The sequence below is a fragment of the Myxocyprinus asiaticus genome, chromosome 1 (genome assembly GCF_019703515.2).
Source record: "Myxocyprinus asiaticus isolate MX2 ecotype Aquarium Trade chromosome 1, UBuf_Myxa_2, whole genome shotgun sequence".
In the NCBI taxonomy this organism is placed as follows: Eukaryota; Metazoa; Chordata; class Actinopteri; order Cypriniformes; family Catostomidae; genus Myxocyprinus; species Myxocyprinus asiaticus.
In genome coordinates this window covers 61,971,144-61,989,397 of record NC_059344.1, presented here as the reverse complement: position 1 = coordinate 61,989,397, position 18,254 = coordinate 61,971,144, and the positions used below count along the sequence as shown (strand labels likewise).

The following is an 18,254-nucleotide window of genomic DNA, read 5'->3' as shown; positions in this document are numbered from 1 at the left end:
GTTCATGCACCACCCCATTGTTTTATCTAATATCTCGGCCTCTGAGTGGACCAAAAGCTCAATCTAGAGCCATTCGAAAGCTGAGATCCTCCCTTTGCGATGATATATAACATTTTAACATCAATAATCGATAACATATTTTCTGATGATTGTTTTAGCATGCTTTTCTGCGGGATGGCATATTTTGTTCATTTTTGCGGCTGTATTTAATGTCTTACAGAAATCATATTCACTTTGTGATTCTTTTGAAAATCTTTCGAACTGTTGTGTTAGGGCATCAAAATCACGGATCCTCCCCTCCAAATCCGAACACATTGTGGTCATAGGAGGTCAAACTTTTTTAGCAATATAGCGCCCCCGTGGACCTGCTGGTGGGCCCATAGAATTTAAGGGTAAACAAGGTGCTTAAAATGTATAATGTTTAAGTGAAATGGTATACATTTATTTAAATATCGGCCAACATATAACTTCAAATTGGTCATAATATAAAAATAATTATCAAATCTATCAGGAAGACTCGCAGAATTGAGTGAAATTTAAGATGACTTTTATTTGATGAATATAAAACAGAAATTGAATGTCTCTCTTTGGCGTAAGCCCCGTCTGGCAGTCCGAAGAAGTTGTACTCTGACCCGTCATATCCTGCCGGAGATAGGAGGCAGGGGCGAGGAGCCTACCCCCGTGCAGGACGGGACTCAACTGGTGGTGGTGGGGTGGTGGAGGTTGCCGTATTGGCACACTGAAACAGCAATGTGATAGATTGTGAGCAGACTTATAAAGCATTGGCTTACATGTGATTGGCTAGGAGTTACCTAGCTAATGGTGCGATGATGTACAGCTGCTAGTCTTCCCGCTAGAACTACGCTGTGATTACATTTATCAGTATTGGCAAAAATGTACATATCGGAGCATCCATATTGCTCTTATGTGTAGGGGTGGGCGATATACCGGTAGACATGAATTGCCAAATTTAAACCGGTATACATTTTGGATTATTGTCTGTATCATGGTAATGCAAAATTGTCACTGTGCGGCAAGAAATGTGCACCTCATTCTATTCACGTAACACGTACGCGGTACACATTCTGTCGGCTAAATGGAGAAGGAACAAGGAAGCACTTCACGTGAGACTGAGAGAATTGAAGAAACAGGGTTTTTCAGGTACTGACAATTTTTCAATAAATTCCATGACATTATTCTTGCGTCCTAAATATGCTTTTCATCTCACACACGCGGCTGTGTCTCACGTGATTGATCTCTGAAGCATGAAAGTGTGCGCAAGTCCAGCAGGCTTTAAGATTGTACTCCACAGACAGGAGAACGCAGAGCGTGTGATCACTGGCGCTACTCAATCCGGTTTCTCTCTATCATGGCACAAACTTCAAAACTTGCGTGGCCCATTTGAATTCTACTGAGTTTGGAGTTTTTAACCTTAAAGCAGAATGGAGGAAATCAAACATCTCAATCGGCAAGAGAGCCTAACATTCTAACAAACACTGATGAGGAAAACAGCTAAAACAATGTGTCATCTGTTATGCTGGTTTTTTAAACTACACCTCATCAATCTTAATAAAATTAAGTTTGAATGATGTTAGATATTAGAAAACAAACTGGCTTTGCTTTCAGATATTCAAATATTGTCTACAGAGATTACTTAAAAGAGCTTAATGAAGTGTTTTTTTATCAAGGATAGTAAGGATAGGGGGCCTGGGTAGCTCAGTGGAAAAGACGCTGGCTACCACCCCTGGAGTTCGCGAGTTCAAATCCCAGGGCGTGCTGAGTGACTCCAGTCAGGTCTCCTAAGCAACCAAATTGGCCCGGTTGCTAGGGAGGGTAGAGTCACACGGGGTAACCTCCTCGTGATTGCTATAATGTGGTTCGCTCTCGGTGGGGCATGTGGTGAGTCGTGTGTAGATGCTGAGGTGGATGGCGTGGGTCTCCACTTGCGTTATGTCTCCATGGTAATGCGCTCAACAAGCCACGTGATAAGATGCGCAGGTTGCCGGTCTCAGATGCGGAGGCAGTTGAGATTCGTCCTCCACCACCCGGATTGAGGCGAATCACTACGCCACCACGAGGACTTCGAGCAACTGGGAATTGGACATTCCAAATTGGGAGAAAAAGGGGAGAAAATACACAACGACAAAAAAAAGGACAGGAAGGATATTTTTTACTCATGAATTATTTCCTTGCTTTCAGAAGATGTCAAGTTTCTTGAGGCAAGTTTTATAATAATAATAATACTAGTCAACAACATCAGACTGAAATGTGAAATTTAGCATTGTGGTAAGGTTGATTACCACTTTTTGATTTCATCTAATCGAAATGACTGAATTTTTCAAAAATAGGCATTACAATATGTTTATTTAATATATAAACCAATTTGTTTAGATTGTTTTGAAAAATGTAACTAGATTGTGATATATATCGTTATCGTGATAAGATTTTGGTCATATCGCCCACCCCTACTTATGTGTTATGTAAACATGGATTATACAGTGCACCTTTCACTCCAGAACATCAGAAGCATCTTCATCTATTAATCTTTACCAAAACCTCCCTGCCCTGCTGTGTGGCAATAAAAAAAGTATATTCTATTATATTTATAATTCAGTTCTATTCCTTGTTAGAAATGCAGTTAATGCGCTTAACTAAAAAAAATATACAACACCAGTGAGGGCTGTTGTGCCTTTCAGAATGCATTTCAAATTCAATTTCACTATCCTAACCAGTTCCAGAACAGATTTGCACACAGCGTTCAATGACAAGATTTATAAACTATGAACTAGAGCAGCAGCAGACAGAGGCTAGATTTTCTCCAGCACAAAGCAATCCTAAATCATTCTGTCACTGAAATGTTAGGCTAAACAATACCCTCTAATCTTCTTAAAAGAATCTTTTATGCGTTTCTAATCTCATTAGAGCAAGAGTAACTCTACTCACAATGCCAGAGCACAAAGATCTTAAATACACCACAAGGCTAAGCACCCTTGAGTGGCAGCTTTCTACACATTTTTGCAATGCAATTAAGAAGTAAGAATAAGACCTTGTAATTTTCCTGATCAAAAACAAGAATGCTTCACTTTCCATAGCTGTCTGAGAGCTTGAAGTATTGCGCTGGTAAAATTAAAAGAATTACAATCGTATGCTATTAGCCTATATAGGGATTCATATTGGCCCCATTCCCACTCCCAAAATATTTGGTTACTTGCAGAAGCTGTTTTGACTTAGGGAAAAGGCAAATTTATTTTCCCCAATGCAACCAAATTATAAGATGCACATGCTCCAAGATTTCAAAAAAAAAAAAAAAAAAAAAAAATTACAGCCAAGCAGTGCTTGAAGTGGGGTGGTACGCAGCACCTGCACTTATATAATTTACTCTACAGCGTACTGGCAGTTTTTCTTGCGTACCACCACTTCTCAGAGTCTCCTGGTACGATGTAATGTCTTTATTTTAATGTAAGTCAGTGATCCGATGAGGCCAGCCAATCACTTTTATCTGACCCTCCAAATGATTTTGATAAAATCACGGCGGTAAACATCAAAGCCCTCTCTGCCAAAACTCAGCGGTGGGTTTAACATCACTCAACCCGTGTAACAACAGCATCGGTGGACGTAAAGTGATCCGTGGTCCAGTTCCAAGGGAGCACGCGTGTTTAAGCTTGTCTGGGTGTAGTTCAGTTACACTCATTTCCAAAACATGAAACAGCAACTTTTAGGTGAGCGCATTTTATCACGTCTTATTCAATCAAATGTATTTATGAAAATTGTTTAGCTGCTGGGTGCAGTCAAAACTACAGACTTAAAAAAAAGAAAATGTCAAAGCTGTTACAGAAGTGATGTCAGCTCATATGCACACCCTTTTTTCACAAAGGATAAATCGATGATGAAAACCAAAGCATCAAATAAAATACAGAGGAAAATTTGCTCAATTCTTTTCAGTAGTGCTCGTAAAACGATTGTGAAGTGTCACTGAACCTGCCATCAAATCAGTTTTTCATAGTTTTTTATGATTATTTATTATCTGCACAAGTATCTGGCTTCAGTGTGCAAATTCATATAAACAGGACAAGAAAAGGCTAATTGCCCAATCACTGAATGGGAGGATAATAATAATAATAATAATAAAAGGAAAAACAGACATAATGCTCTTTTTTTCAGTTTTAGGCTACATTATTTTGTGTAAAAAGAGAGTTCTACATTAGATTGCCTTTGTTCTCTTATGTGGGTTGATATAGTCAAAGATACAGACTTTAGCGGGTCTAAATATACTTCCCCATAAACAATAACCCTACATTGTATGTTTTTATTTTCGAAGCAAAATTTCTCAAACCCTATTTGTTAGTTGAGGGTGTGAGGTCATGTTTATTCTTCAGCTAGATCTTAAGAAGGAATTTACAGCCAGACTCAAATGTTAAATACCTCTTTTAATGTAATTACATAATATTTTAATGTAAATAAATGCATAATATTAAGAGTTAAATTTTTCATGTTAACATGTTAGTTACAATAAAGGTGTTAGGTAAGATAAATCTGGAAAAAAAGTGTGCCCGATTTTGAGAAACTTCCATGTTATTGGTATACAAAGGCATTTTGATACAAAGACATACAGTACAGTGCACTGCAAGTCACAGCATTAATATTTGGCGAATAAAAACACTTAACATCCGTACAGTTGTTTATTAAAAAAGGCGATACAAAGGCAAATATTCCACGATATATATGTTACATTAGAGATATAAGAGAACTCACGTAAGATGAAATGCAAAGGAAAAATATAGCTGCAAGCAGCGATGACGGGGCCAAGCACCACGGGTCCATTTCCTCCCGGTGGCTTTCGGAAAACAATGCAAGGTGGACACATGCATTTGGCATTTAACATTATTTTAAACAATTTTGAACCAATTTGGATAAATAGAGGACTATTTCAAAGTCTGTTGTAAGAGCCATACTTCCTGCTGCCAGGTGGTGGCACTATGACCGTGTCCCAAAATAGTCACATCCACGTGATTAGCCCCCAAGACTAAACATACATCTCAATTTTGATCTAAATCACACATTGCACACAGAAGATACGAGACACTTCCTGTTTCCTATTTTCGCCATTAATTTAATGCCTCGCCATGGCAACACTGTTCCATATATATAAAAAAATCTGTTCACAATTTTGCATCTTCAATGTCTTGGCATAATGATGTCTTAATGTGGTGACAGTCTCATAAATCCCCTAGAAGGAGTATTTAAAATTTCAGAGACTGCAATATTAAAAAAATCAAAAATGACTGACTTCCTGTTGGGTGGACCTAATGACTATAATTATGAAAGTCTCCTTCGGCTCCATTAGCGTGCTCGGTGGAACACGGAGAATCTCGGCTCGTCCAGCGAGATGAAGATTGTATGGCCAAAGTTCAGGTATGTATGTTACTTCCTTGGGCAACGAGGCTACACCTGGGAGCAGCAGGGCTGCAACTAGACGTGGCCTATACTGTCCCCGGAAGCAAGCTTAGGAGGAATCTCTGGGGTTTTATTCTCTCGATACATCATGGTTGGACATGTTCTGTTGTGCATTTCATCCAATAGGAGTTGAGAGTTAGATCCTTTGGAATTTCACACCTTGGTGTAAAGTGAGCAAGGCTTGATGGGATCTGTAGTCTGTTTGGACTCCCTTTGTTTGATTTTGGTGGCTGATTCTGTGTTATCAGGCTTTGAGTGTTCCTACAGGCCTCAGTCAGGCTTTATGACAGTGTGTAGGCCTGTTTTTGTCTCCTATCTGAGCACATGAGGCCCAGCAATGTTCACATTCTTGGTATCAAATTAAAGCTAAAAAACCCAACTTTCATCTTCTGCAGTCTATTTTGCAATTAGAACATTACAGTGAAAAACATATATAAAAATGTTAAAAGAGTGCATTTTTAAAATATGTGACGTGAGCGACAGTAGGCTACTTATGTTTCATGTTCTCTGCTTATAATCCAATCCAATGACTGAAGAAAAAACAGCATGCATTTCATTAGGCTCATTTGAAGAAAAAACAGCATGCATTTCATTAGGCTTATTTGAGATGAGCAAGTTCTGCACAGAACCGATCACCGGTGATCACCGACAGGTGCATGCCGGATAGAATTACGTCCGACTTGCTGCGATCATGACCACGTATGTCAAAAATACTCCCGCAAGGCGGCCGCAGTTGTAGCAGGCAGGCGGCGCAGTTGCTTTTTCAGAGTTGCACGAACTACAAGCACGATGGGAAATGACTTGCTGACAACACAGCTTAATGCTCATTGGCTTAAACAACCGTGATGTTTTGTTCTTTTTTTAAAATGTTTGATTTTGTTTTCTCTAATATCATGTTTTTATGTGTAAATTATATGTGAATATTCCCAACTTTCTGACAGTGCAATCTCTGTATGGGATATGTGATTGGAATTATATTTCTGAAATATCTAAAATACGTGTCTTTATTAAACTAAATATGTATGGAAAGACAGGTCTTATGGGGGGAATTAAATAACAGGTACATTGAGTGTTTTGTTCATCATATTTATTTTCATTTAAAAACGACAGAATTTAAATTGCATCCACTTTATTAACAGCAAAGCATTTGAACGTGAATCACGCGATATCTGCCTTTGATCTCGTAGCGGCTGATCCACTACGAGAAGTGAGAACTGTCCAACTTGACAGCTCTTATCTCACTCCTCCCCAGACTGCACCAGCCTGCTCTCATCTACTTTCAAGGAGATCTCAAATGAGCCTAACATGAGGGTCCACTGATGAAAATGGACCATTTTATCCAAAACATTGAAAATAGGGGGTAAATGGGGAAAAAACTAGACAGATCCTCTATATTTTTATTTTATCATGTAATCAAAAATGTCTAATTTCAATAAAATATTGATACCTATTCATTTTTACAAATTCTTAATCTCAAATGGCTACTTGGACAATGTACAGTCTGGTTTCTGACCGCATCATAGCACAGAGACGGCGCTCATAAAGATCCTAAATGATATTCGGCTACATTTCAGTGCTGGTATTATTAGATCTCAGTGCCGCTTTTGACACTTTTGACCACAACATTCTTTTAGACAGATTGGAAAACTGGGTAAGGCTCTCTGGGATGGTCCTCAGCTGGTTCAGGTCATATCGAGAAGGTAGGGGTTACTATGTGAACATAGGCAACTATGAATCTGAGTGGACATCCATGACGTGTGGAGTCCCACAAGGCTCAATACTTGCACCGCTCTTGTTCAACCTGTATATGCTCCCACTAGGCCAAATTATACCCAGACCTATCTAGACCTATCGCCAAATGACTACAGCCCCATAGACTCTCTTTGCCAGAGCATTGATGAAATTATCAGTCGGATGTGCCAAAACTTCCTTCAATTAAGCAACGACAAGACAGATGTCATTGTATTTGGCAACAAAGGCGAAATTCTAAAGGTGAATACATACCTTGATTCCAAGGGCCTAAAGACAAAAAAAATAAAGTAAGAGATCTTGGTGTAATTTTGGAGTCAGACCTTAGTTTCAGTAGTCACATCAAAGCAATAACTAAATCAGCCTACTATCATCTAAAACGTATAGCCAGAATTAGATGTTTTGTGTCCAGTCAAGACTTAGAGAAACTTGTTCATGCATTCATCACCAGTAGGGTAGACTACTGCAATGGACTCCTAACCAGCCTGCAGCTCATTCAAAATGCAGCTGCCAGGATTCTCACCCGAACCAAAAATCTGAGCATATTACTTCAGTCCTCAGGTCTTTACACTGGCTTCCAGTTACATTTAGAATTGATTTTAAAGTACTATTACTCATTTATAAATCGCTCAATAGCCTAGGACCTAAATACATTTCAGATATGCTTGTTGAATATAAACCTAACAGACCTCTCAGATCATTAGGATCAAGTCAGTAAGACATACAGAGGGTTCACTTAAAACAAGGTGTAGACAGCGTTTAACTATTATGCACCCGCAGCTGGAACCAGCTTCCAGAAGATGTCAGATGTGCCCCAACAGTAGCCACATTTAAATCCAGACTGAAAGCACATCTGTTTAGCTGTGCATTTTCTGACTGAGCATTGTGCTGCACTTATTGATTTCACTGAATCAATTTGCTTTTGTTTTTCTTTAATTTTAATTATTCTATTTTATTCTTTTTTATTTTATTTTTATATAACTTTTTCTCAATGTGTGTGTAACATTTTATTTTGGTTATCCTCTGTTTGATCAGGGAAGGTTAACAACAGTTATGGATGGTGTTAACAATTTAATATTATTTTTCTTATTCATTTTAATCATTTAAAAGAAAATCACATTTATTTTATTACTTTTTATTCTTATTTCATGTTCTTAATTGATTTTTATTTATGTATCTTGTATTTTCTTTAAAATGTATTTGTAAAGCACTTTAAATTGCCATTGTTTATGAAACTTGCCTTGCCTTTATGCAATCAAAATTGATCGCTGTGTCCGAAATCATTCACTCATGCACTATTTCCTATATAGTGAATGGCAGTGGATGCAATATAAACTCAGCAAAAAAAGAAACGTCCCTTTTTCAGGACACTGTATTTTAAAGATAATTTTGTAAAAATCCAAATAACTTTACAGATCTTTATTGTAAAGAGTTTAAACAAAGTTTTCCATGCTTGTTCAATGAACCATAAACAATTAATGAACATGCACCTGTGGAACAGTCGTTAAGACACTAACAGCTTACAGATGGTAGGCAATTAAGGTCAAAGTTATAAAAACTTAGGACACTAAAGAGCCCTTTTTACTGACTCTGAAAAACACCAAAAGAAAGATGCCCAGGGTCCCTGCTCATCTGATGGAGTACATTCACTTGCATTGTTTAAAGGAGGAGGTCTGAAATGAAATCATAAAAATTAAATTCTGTTTTGATGAAGAAAGAAACTCAGATATATCTTGGATGGCGTGAGGGTGAGTAAATTATCAGCAAATTTTCATTTTTGGGTGAACTATTCCTTTAAATACCCCAAAGGTACCGAAAACCTTAAACGAAGAAGAAGAATCCTTAGAAGAACTATAGGGCCTCTGCACTTTCAGTGCTTGGGCCATAATAATAATAATAACAATAATAATCCTTAGAAGAACAATAGGGCCTCTGCACTTTCAGTGCTTGGGCCATAATAATAATAATAATAATAATAATCCTTAGAAGAACAATAGGGCCTCTGCACTTTCAGTGCTTGGGCCATAATAATAATAATAATAATAATAATAATCCTTAGAAGAACAATAGGGCCTCTGCACTTTCAGTGCTTGGGCCATAATAATAATAATAATAATAATCCTTAGAAGAACAATAGGGCCTCTGCACTTTCAGTGCTTGGGCCATAATAATAATAATAATAATAATAATAATAATAATAATAATAATAATAATCCTTAGAAGAACAATAGGGCCTCTGCACTTTCAGTGCTTAGGCCATAATAATAATAATAATAATAATCCTTAGAAGAACAATAGGGCCTCCGCACTTTCAATGCTTGGGCCATAATAATAATAATAATAATAATAATAATAATAATAATAATAATAATAATAATAATCCTTAGAAGAACAATAGGGTCTCCGCACTTTCAGTGCTTGGGCCCTAAAAATAGAGCAATATATGAAGACAATCAAGATCAGAGAGCTTTTTATACATTTTCATTCATACAATTTGGGTTATTACCCCCCTTTGTGCTACAGAAGACAAGAAGCTTGTGACGGTAATCTTTCATATTTTTCAATTGTTTAAAAATAGCGACAAATGCGAGGCCAAAGTTAGCTAGATGCTAACACTCACATGCAAAATATGGTAGTACGGTAGCTACTTTTGTTCGTGTAGCAGCTACAATGATTTTCTCCGCCAAAACTTACAAAGTAAGCAAATACCAAATAGGGGTGGGCAATATCAGTGAAATTGATATAGACAACCCATATGAATTAAGTTTCACACACAGTTATAGACAGTGTGGAACTGAATGTGTATATTGTGATGTAGCCTATATCGTTATCGACCAAAATTTCAATAATATAGAGAGAACATAGAGACCATTTAATAACTGTCTTTTAAATGTGTGATTTTCCTGCACTTCCAACAAACAAGTCTGACTCTGAATTAAAACAAATTAGCTTCATATGATAGTAGCGCCTCTTTGGTACTGTGATACTTTAGCGGGTACAGTAGAAGTAGGGCTGACGTTTTAACTCAATTATATGAAAAACAATGTGTTAAAAAAATTAATGCAATTAAACATGCTTTCGACCTGTACATAAATTCCATCATAAGGAAAGTTTCAACCATAGGAGCAATTCAAACTTGATGTACAAACTTGATGCACTTGTGCTCACAAACAGCTGGACCGAGCACAACAGAATGCCGGAATCTTGAGATGCGCTTTTCAAACTTCCATAAGAGCGCTTATGACAAAACACTAAAAAGTAGTGGTCAGGAAATTTGAGGCCGATACCGACCACCGATATTTTAACACTGTGATCAGCCGATATTTACCCTTTCAGTAAATACTGATTTGCTATTAATTCGATTTATTAATCCGCACATCATGTAATTAATTCGATTAAAATTTTAATCAACTGACAGCCCTAATAATATAGTATTGTGACAACTCTACATGCTAGCTTGTCTCAATACAGGCTTAGTGTCTTATTACATACTCAGATGGTTGCACTTTCCCATCACCAATGAAGTATATAAACTGGGACGCAACACTGGTTGTTTCACCAATCCTTTCCTCGTCTGCTGTCACTGATTTAACCAGCTCAGTGCAATTATTGGAGTGCTGACAAGCTTCTCAATGTGTAGGAAGTTAAAGAATTCATCCACTTACAATGCAATCTCCCCTCCCCCCTCGCTTTCATTTAGTCAGGTCATTTGCTCCCCCTTCTCCTTCCTCTGGCCCTCAAGTGCCCTCTTTTCTCAGCAGATCCGAGCAGAGCGCCTTTCAACCTCTGACAAAAACTAAGCACAAACTTCACAGATTGCTTTAAAGGAATCATTGAGCTCTAAAATGACAATTCTGTCATCATTTACTCACCCTCAGGTTGTTCCAAAGATGCATGTATGAAGGTAAAATAGTGCCTAAATGATTTGCATGCACAGAGTAAGATTTGTGAAAGAGTAAATCAAATTGCGAGCGTTAAAAAATTGCATGCGCACAGAACGTTTTGTAAAGGTGTAAATCAAGTAGCAAGCGTAAGAATCCAATATTAGCAATACTTTAATGCTTTGCATAAGTGTAATTCATGTGTTGTGAATCTGTAATTGTGTATTAACACAAAGTAAATTTGGTGTGTATTCTTCTGACTTCCTTTTTTTTTTTTCGTGCTTACACTTTTGGCACTGATTTTTGTGCCTAAACATGGCCAAAAACATTGCAAACCTGCAATCTATTAACTATAAGTTAATACTGTTCATAATTGTTATCTTTACATCCTCAAATATATATATCCCAATGTAGAAAAACCTTATAACGTATTATATAAACATGTAAATACATTTTTAATAAAAACTCAAACTGAGTGACCAAGATATTCTTGAAAAATTCACCATTTCTGTTCCACAGTAGAAAGAGTATTCCAGGTTTGGAACAACAGGAGGGTGAGTGAATCATGACAGAATTCTCCTTTTTGGATGAACTATTCCTTTAACACATGATCTTTATAACTCTGATTCTGAAACACTGCAGCAACTTAAGGCATTCAACAGTTTTCTCTCATTTATTCATTCCTTCCCTCATTTATCTGTCTGTGTTTGTTTATCCCCCTCTGCTCTGCCCTCTAGCTTTCTCTCTGCTCATATTGAGAGGTGAAATGAGGCATGCTGGAAATTTGCTGGCTGACAATGGAGGACAGCTGCTCTCGCTGCTCAAGTCTTTCATGAGATGAATTAGCAGTGCGAGCTCACCACACACCCTTCCCCCACACTTGCTGCTGCCTTTTTAGTACCCGTCCAGACATACTCGCAGTCGCCACGTACAAAGCTGTAGGAAACATGCTACGAAAGGACTTTGTTGCCCAGATTTGCAATTGCTTTAACTGCTGATATTTTGACACCTTGTATTTTTTCCTCAATTTCCTCTGGCCTGTTGCATTGTGAGTCAAAACAAAACAGTCCCAGCGATCCGATTTGAATGTGATTTTGCACCAAACAGAAAATAGGACTACTAGTGTAACTAAAACTCAGACCTAAAGTAATGGTAGGCATGATAACCTTGCTGCATTAACAAGTATTTATACCATGGGTCTGTTGAATGCTTGATTCTGATTGGTTCACGGACGTTCTAAGGAGTGCAATTATTTTTCAAGTAAACACACGGCTATAAAGTAGTTTCAGGTCTTGACCGCATAATGGTTCCATATCACTTTGCCAAATTATTTCAGTTATTTCAAAGAGCCCTACAGGCTACCACAACGAAATAACCATATAAACAAAGTCATTGGTTAAAGCAAATCAGTTAAGAACTTCAAACAATGTCTAAAACATCATACATTTTTTTCCATTTCTGTTAAAAAGAGCCCTCGCGCTCCCTCGTCTCCCCTGCGCTTACACACGCTCACACAAACACACACATACGCACGCACACACACACACACACTGAGACACGAGTTGTGACCGACAAATAGAGCCGCACCCCCACGACTTGATCAATACAACAATTTCTTTTATCCAAAATAACTTTTAATGTTTCAATGTATTTCTCCCTAATCAGCCTCACATAGCTGTAGTGGAAAGCACCGCGCTACCCCCATTTAGCTTTCACACACACACACACACACACACACACACACACACACACACACACACACACACACAGAATTAGCAACGAAGGTTTGAGCTATATCAAAGCAAGATACACTTGATCAATACAACAGTTTCTATATTATCTGAGATATCTGTGGGAAAAAACCTCGCGTTCCCCCTCTCACACACACTTGTGGACACACATTATACGCGTAACGCACACAGGTCCAAACATACTCGTGAGAGAAAAACAGTCAAAATGTCAGCGTACTCCTGCATATCAGTGGAGATGGAAAAAAAAGTTGTTATACAAGTTGAATACAGCAACACACATCTTGGCGATTCTGAAGCGATGTTACTTCTGACGAGAGCTGCAGCTAAAAAGGTAATTCCAGAAGCGATCTCTCATTTTCTGAGTTTATCTTTTTCGATCCCTCAAATACAAACTCGCACACACATGCACAAATGCACTACGTTGTTACTCCAAGTCCTCGAGTAAAGCAGCGCAAGCCTCCGTTGCTACTTCTAACGTGACGTTTTCGAATTAGCAAAGAAGGCTTGAGCTGTATTAAAGTAAGATGCTGAATCCGTGGCGGAACAGCTCAATAGTTAAGTCTTTTTTTTACTATTAAATCATTTATGATTTTGTCCTCTTTATTGTTAGTAAGCACATTTAATACAACCTTTTAAGTCGGGACACAAGCTGAACAATCGGTTAAGAGCTAATGATTAATCGTTGCAATAATCGCAGAATAATCGTTAGATTAATCGATTATCAAAATAATCATTAGTTGCAGCCCTAATCAATACCAATTTGTCATTCAAATAAATTATCTCATTTAATTGCAAGTATTAAATATTGCAGTTGCATAATATCCACTCGCCCCATGGGGAATATTCAGGGGTCTAGAAGGGAACAATCATGTGATTACTAACATTCAATGGCAAGCAAGGACCTCTTTTGTACCAACATGTTTCCAAGAAGAACAGTGGAAATTTGGGGGAAGTACAGGATTTGACTTTGATTTATAGCATTTAGGTCATCAATAAAACATTTGCTATTGAGCGTCCTGTAATTTGTATCATTTTAAGATGGCCACAGATCCTATCTACAATAGATTTAACTTGTCACAGCAGGCCATTTCAAACACAAAAAAAGCTTTTAGGGAGTGACCTTAAAAGGCTTTAAACCATTTCCAAGAGAAGTCAACAGAGTAGGTTCTTTATGGTGAATTTTCATATTAGATATGCAAGTACTTTCTACAAGTAATTCTATGCACTTGCAAAAAGTTACATCATTTCATTTTCCCACAGATAAAAGGCAGATGTATAAGTGACAAAGACACACACTGGCATCACTTATCAGCTTAGAAAGCACAGAAAGCTTTCGGATATGATTAAAAGCCCTGCCCCCTAAAGCAAGTTTCTGCAGGGGGGTCTGAGCATTGACCCTACCCCTATCTTCATCGCTAGGTCCTGGGATAAAGAGAAACTGACAGGCAAAACAATCCTACAGTTTCCTCTATTGATAGCTTGCACAACTGTGAGAAAAAAAAATCCCCCTAACAATCTTGCAATACAAGTATTTTAGCGTATTACTGTAAATGGTTCTTGCCTATGGACTTTTCAAACTGAATAAGGGTAGTTGGTGCATAGTGGCAAAAAATTTTAAATTTAAAAAAACTATTTAAAAGCTTTAGTGTCAAGAAGGCCACTAAAAGAACTCTAAAATGCCTAAACTTAAAACAGGACAAGCTCCACGAGAGGTATCATCCCCTACTGCAGAAGAAATAACGTATTTGCTTTCAGGTGTTTAGATCGTTAATATTGACTCATGTAATCAATACTTCAATAACAATTTCCATTAGCTACTAAACGGCTCAAACGCTCAAGCGGGCCAGCCGCGCTTACCTTTTCATTTTTTACTTTCTTCAAAGCTCTGCACTCGCCACCATCCGGCTCCTCAGGTTCTGATTTAATAGCTAATGGAGAGACAATTCCAACAGATTCCAAGGCATTATTCCCAAGTTGCTCTGTCACAGAGTCCACATTCTGCGTATTGTCAAAAGAGGCATTGCGCGCGCTTCCAAATGCCTGAGCATTTGCAACAATTTCCTTCTCGATAGCAGTGACTGCAACTGGTCCGCTTTCGCTTTTGTCCTTTTTACTTTTCCCACTCGATACTTCCTTCTCCTTTTTGCTGTTCGGTACACCGCGGGAGGATTTTGCACCCTTCTCGTTGCCTTTTCCAGGCATGGAGTTGCCACTCCCTCCGGAATTAGCTGTCGCACCGGTAACTTCCACTATTTTCGCTCCGTCTGAAGCGGGAGACTTGCTATTGTCTTTAGAATTTTTGTTGCGTTTCGATTTGGATTTGCTCTCTTTGCCCTGAGGGGCGCTAACGGGACTAACAAATTTGATATTGTCTGGAAGAGCCGCGACGGCGCTAGGTGGGGCTGCCATTCCGCTTCCGTCCTTGGTGCCAGACATTTCGAGTTTGTCCTTTTCTAGGTCAGCGTCAAGGTCGATAATCAGATTTCCAACCCCGATATCCCACTCATCACCGCTGTCGTAAGTGTCCACCGCATTCGAGTCCACACCTTTCCCGCCTGCAGTGCCACCACTTAGGGACATTTTAGTGCCAGCGGCCCAGGTTTGTCACAGTAACATCTGATCGCTCAGACTGCAGGGATGTGGGGAGAAGGGAAACAGCAGCCTCAACGTATTGATGTCAACTTCCCAGTCGCCCACATTTTGCCCTAGAGGAGAGACGTATAAAGAGGGATTATCTGTCTTGGAATTACACTCTGAAAATGAATCTGTTAGGAATGAACATGTTGCATTAAATATGTGCTCTATTTGCCAATTGTTGCGGGAACCACCAACCAAATTCAGATACATCGAGTTCTTTCTAGCCTTTGTCTTTGAGTAGTTTGTCTAGACTTTCCTGAACAATCTTTACATATTTGTACATTTTAAATAAACAAAATAAAAAACGAAATTATTCATTCAGGTTCAATGCATATTGACAAGGCTACATACAAGCTAATATAGCAACCATGCGAATCTCAACATGAAAAAATGATTTAAGGCCGGGGATTATTTACAGTGCGAAGGCCAACAAGAAAGTACAATATTTGTTTTTCAATTTGTGTAGTTATAGAGCGAATATATCAGCTAGGCCAATTAAATGGATGATTATATTGGGCCATTTTTAGATTATCTGTATCGGTTGACAAATGTGCCCACTTTGCAAATTAATAGAAACTTTTATGAGTTCTAAAATGTCCAAAAACCTTGTCAATTGATAATAAACATTTACATTTTTATTCCATTTCATTTTAGCCATTTTGTGGCTATAATAAGGACAAATAAGGTAGTTTAAGGTCATAAAATTGAGAAATCATTAAAGAAATTTAGTTTAAAACACACGTTAAGTTCACAGAAATGTAATCTTTTTGTCCAATTTGGTTTCAAATATTTGAAAAACATTTATGGCATTTTCAAAAAAACAATTTTTTTTTTAAAGATTTTTAGCTATCAAAAGCTATTAAAATCATTGCACCTTGAATACACAAGAGTGTATACAACTTAATCTAAAATTAGTTACTATATATATATATATATATGTATGTGTGTGTATATATATATATATATATATATATAATTTTTTTTTTTTAAACAAATATCATGAATTAATTTTTTAATGGCATATCAAGAAGTTTTCTTAGTGTTCCTCCATTTGCCCTGAACAAAATATGTATTTTCATAAAACTGTCAAAATATCAGATATATATATTTTGTTCTTGTTTCATTTGTCACATGATAAAATTGTTACATGATAGTTTCATCAAATGACATTGATTTAGTGGACAAACATTTTCAAATATTAATAATACTTTAAAACAACAGCTTCACTGCTTTTTTTTTTTTTTTTTAAGAAATAATAATAAAACATTATTTTAGCACTATTTATGCCAACATTTATTTTTTCAAGAATTTCAGCTTTTAATTACAATTATTTTTTTTAATTTATTTTTTTTAAACAGTGTCCATACGGTTACGCAACAATACATTTTCTGCCCCAGAACGAAAATCAAAATGAACTCAGTAACTGAAAACATGTTCATCATAGAAGAGGTGTATTCAAGTAACTGTTTTGTGTGAATTGCATTTTTTATTCATTTTTGAATAGCTTAATAGATCCGGACAAAAAAATGAGTCACGTCATTGACTCATATCTCGGCATTATATTATACAAAAAAAAAAAAAAAACATATTGGTCGACCACTATATTAGTCTTTATATCAAGTATTTTTACTGAATAAAATTGAAATGCAAAAGGAATTTTCACCATATAAACAATAACTATTGATCACTTTTAGAATAATATTACAGGCAGTGAATTTTCCTTCATTTCTACACTGTAAAATATTTCCGTAATTTTAACGGTAAAAGACTGTAAAAATGCTACAGGAATTTTTTTTTTTTAATTGGTCAATGGGTAGTTACTGTAAAGTATACGTTAAAATTTTTTTATATATTTAAAAAGACAATACTGTAGTTTTACGTACAAATGACATTATTTTTAGATGTAAAAAGTATGATTTTCCCATATAATTAACGGTAAAAATTTATATTATGTTTAACAAGAGAGTACATGTACTTTTTACAGTAAATTACTGTTAAAAGTATGTACTTTAGGGTGTTCTGTGTTATATTTGATGTAGTTTAGTTAATGTTTACTGAATTATTTTAATTTCACATGTGTTACCCTGAAAGTGTTTAGTGTTTGTGTGTGTGACACTGAGCACTGTCTCTACATGTTTATTGGTCACTGATCCTGGAAGAGCCACTATTGATGAACTTCATGTCATCATGTGCTCTTCTGTAATTACTACGGTGATTAACTATACATTATAAAATGAAAAGCAGATTTTTACAGTTTCAGAAGGTTAATATATTAAGTTTATCATTTAATAATATAAACTACGGTACTGCACCTTAAAATATACCGTAAAAACAACAGTTTTAAACTATAAAATGTACAAGTTTTTCTGAAAAGTTGTTTACATTTTTATTGTATTTTTAACATAATTATTCTGGCATCCACAGCTGCCTTTTTATTTATTTATTTATTTTTTTTGTAAAAACACGATTTTTTTTTTTTTTTTACAGTGTATAAGAAATGTAAAAAAAAAAAAGCATAAATGAAGAGACAATGATACAGGTTAGGAACAGAGTTCTACCACGCGTCTATTAATCCTCATTCAAAGCCTGATGTGCGTAAACGAATTAAAGCAGCCATTCTAGTTTCAAAGGTCATCTCTGGTTAGCGAGGGTACGGCTAAAAGAAGCTAACACAAGTCAAAGGAGCATGCACTTTGACCTCTGACAGTGTAAATTAACACTCAAGTTTGCAGCATTTGTCGCACAGTGATAAGGGGCTCGCACACGCAAACGAGAGCTAGAA

General features: G+C 36.9%; 1 protein-coding gene across 1 annotated transcript in view; it reads right to left on the bottom strand.

Moving 5' to 3' along the window:
- Positions 1-18,254, bottom strand: part of LOC127442580 (zinc finger protein 609-like) — a 79,558-nt gene that overhangs the window by 46,068 nt on the left and 15,236 nt on the right. Inside the window, exon 2 of the mRNA XM_051700758.1 lies at positions 14,693-15,540. Within this exon, the coding sequence (XP_051556718.1) occupies positions 14,693-15,415 (723 nt within the window). The 5' untranslated portion in view covers positions 15,416-15,540. The remainder of the gene's footprint in view (positions 1-14,692; positions 15,541-18,254) is intronic.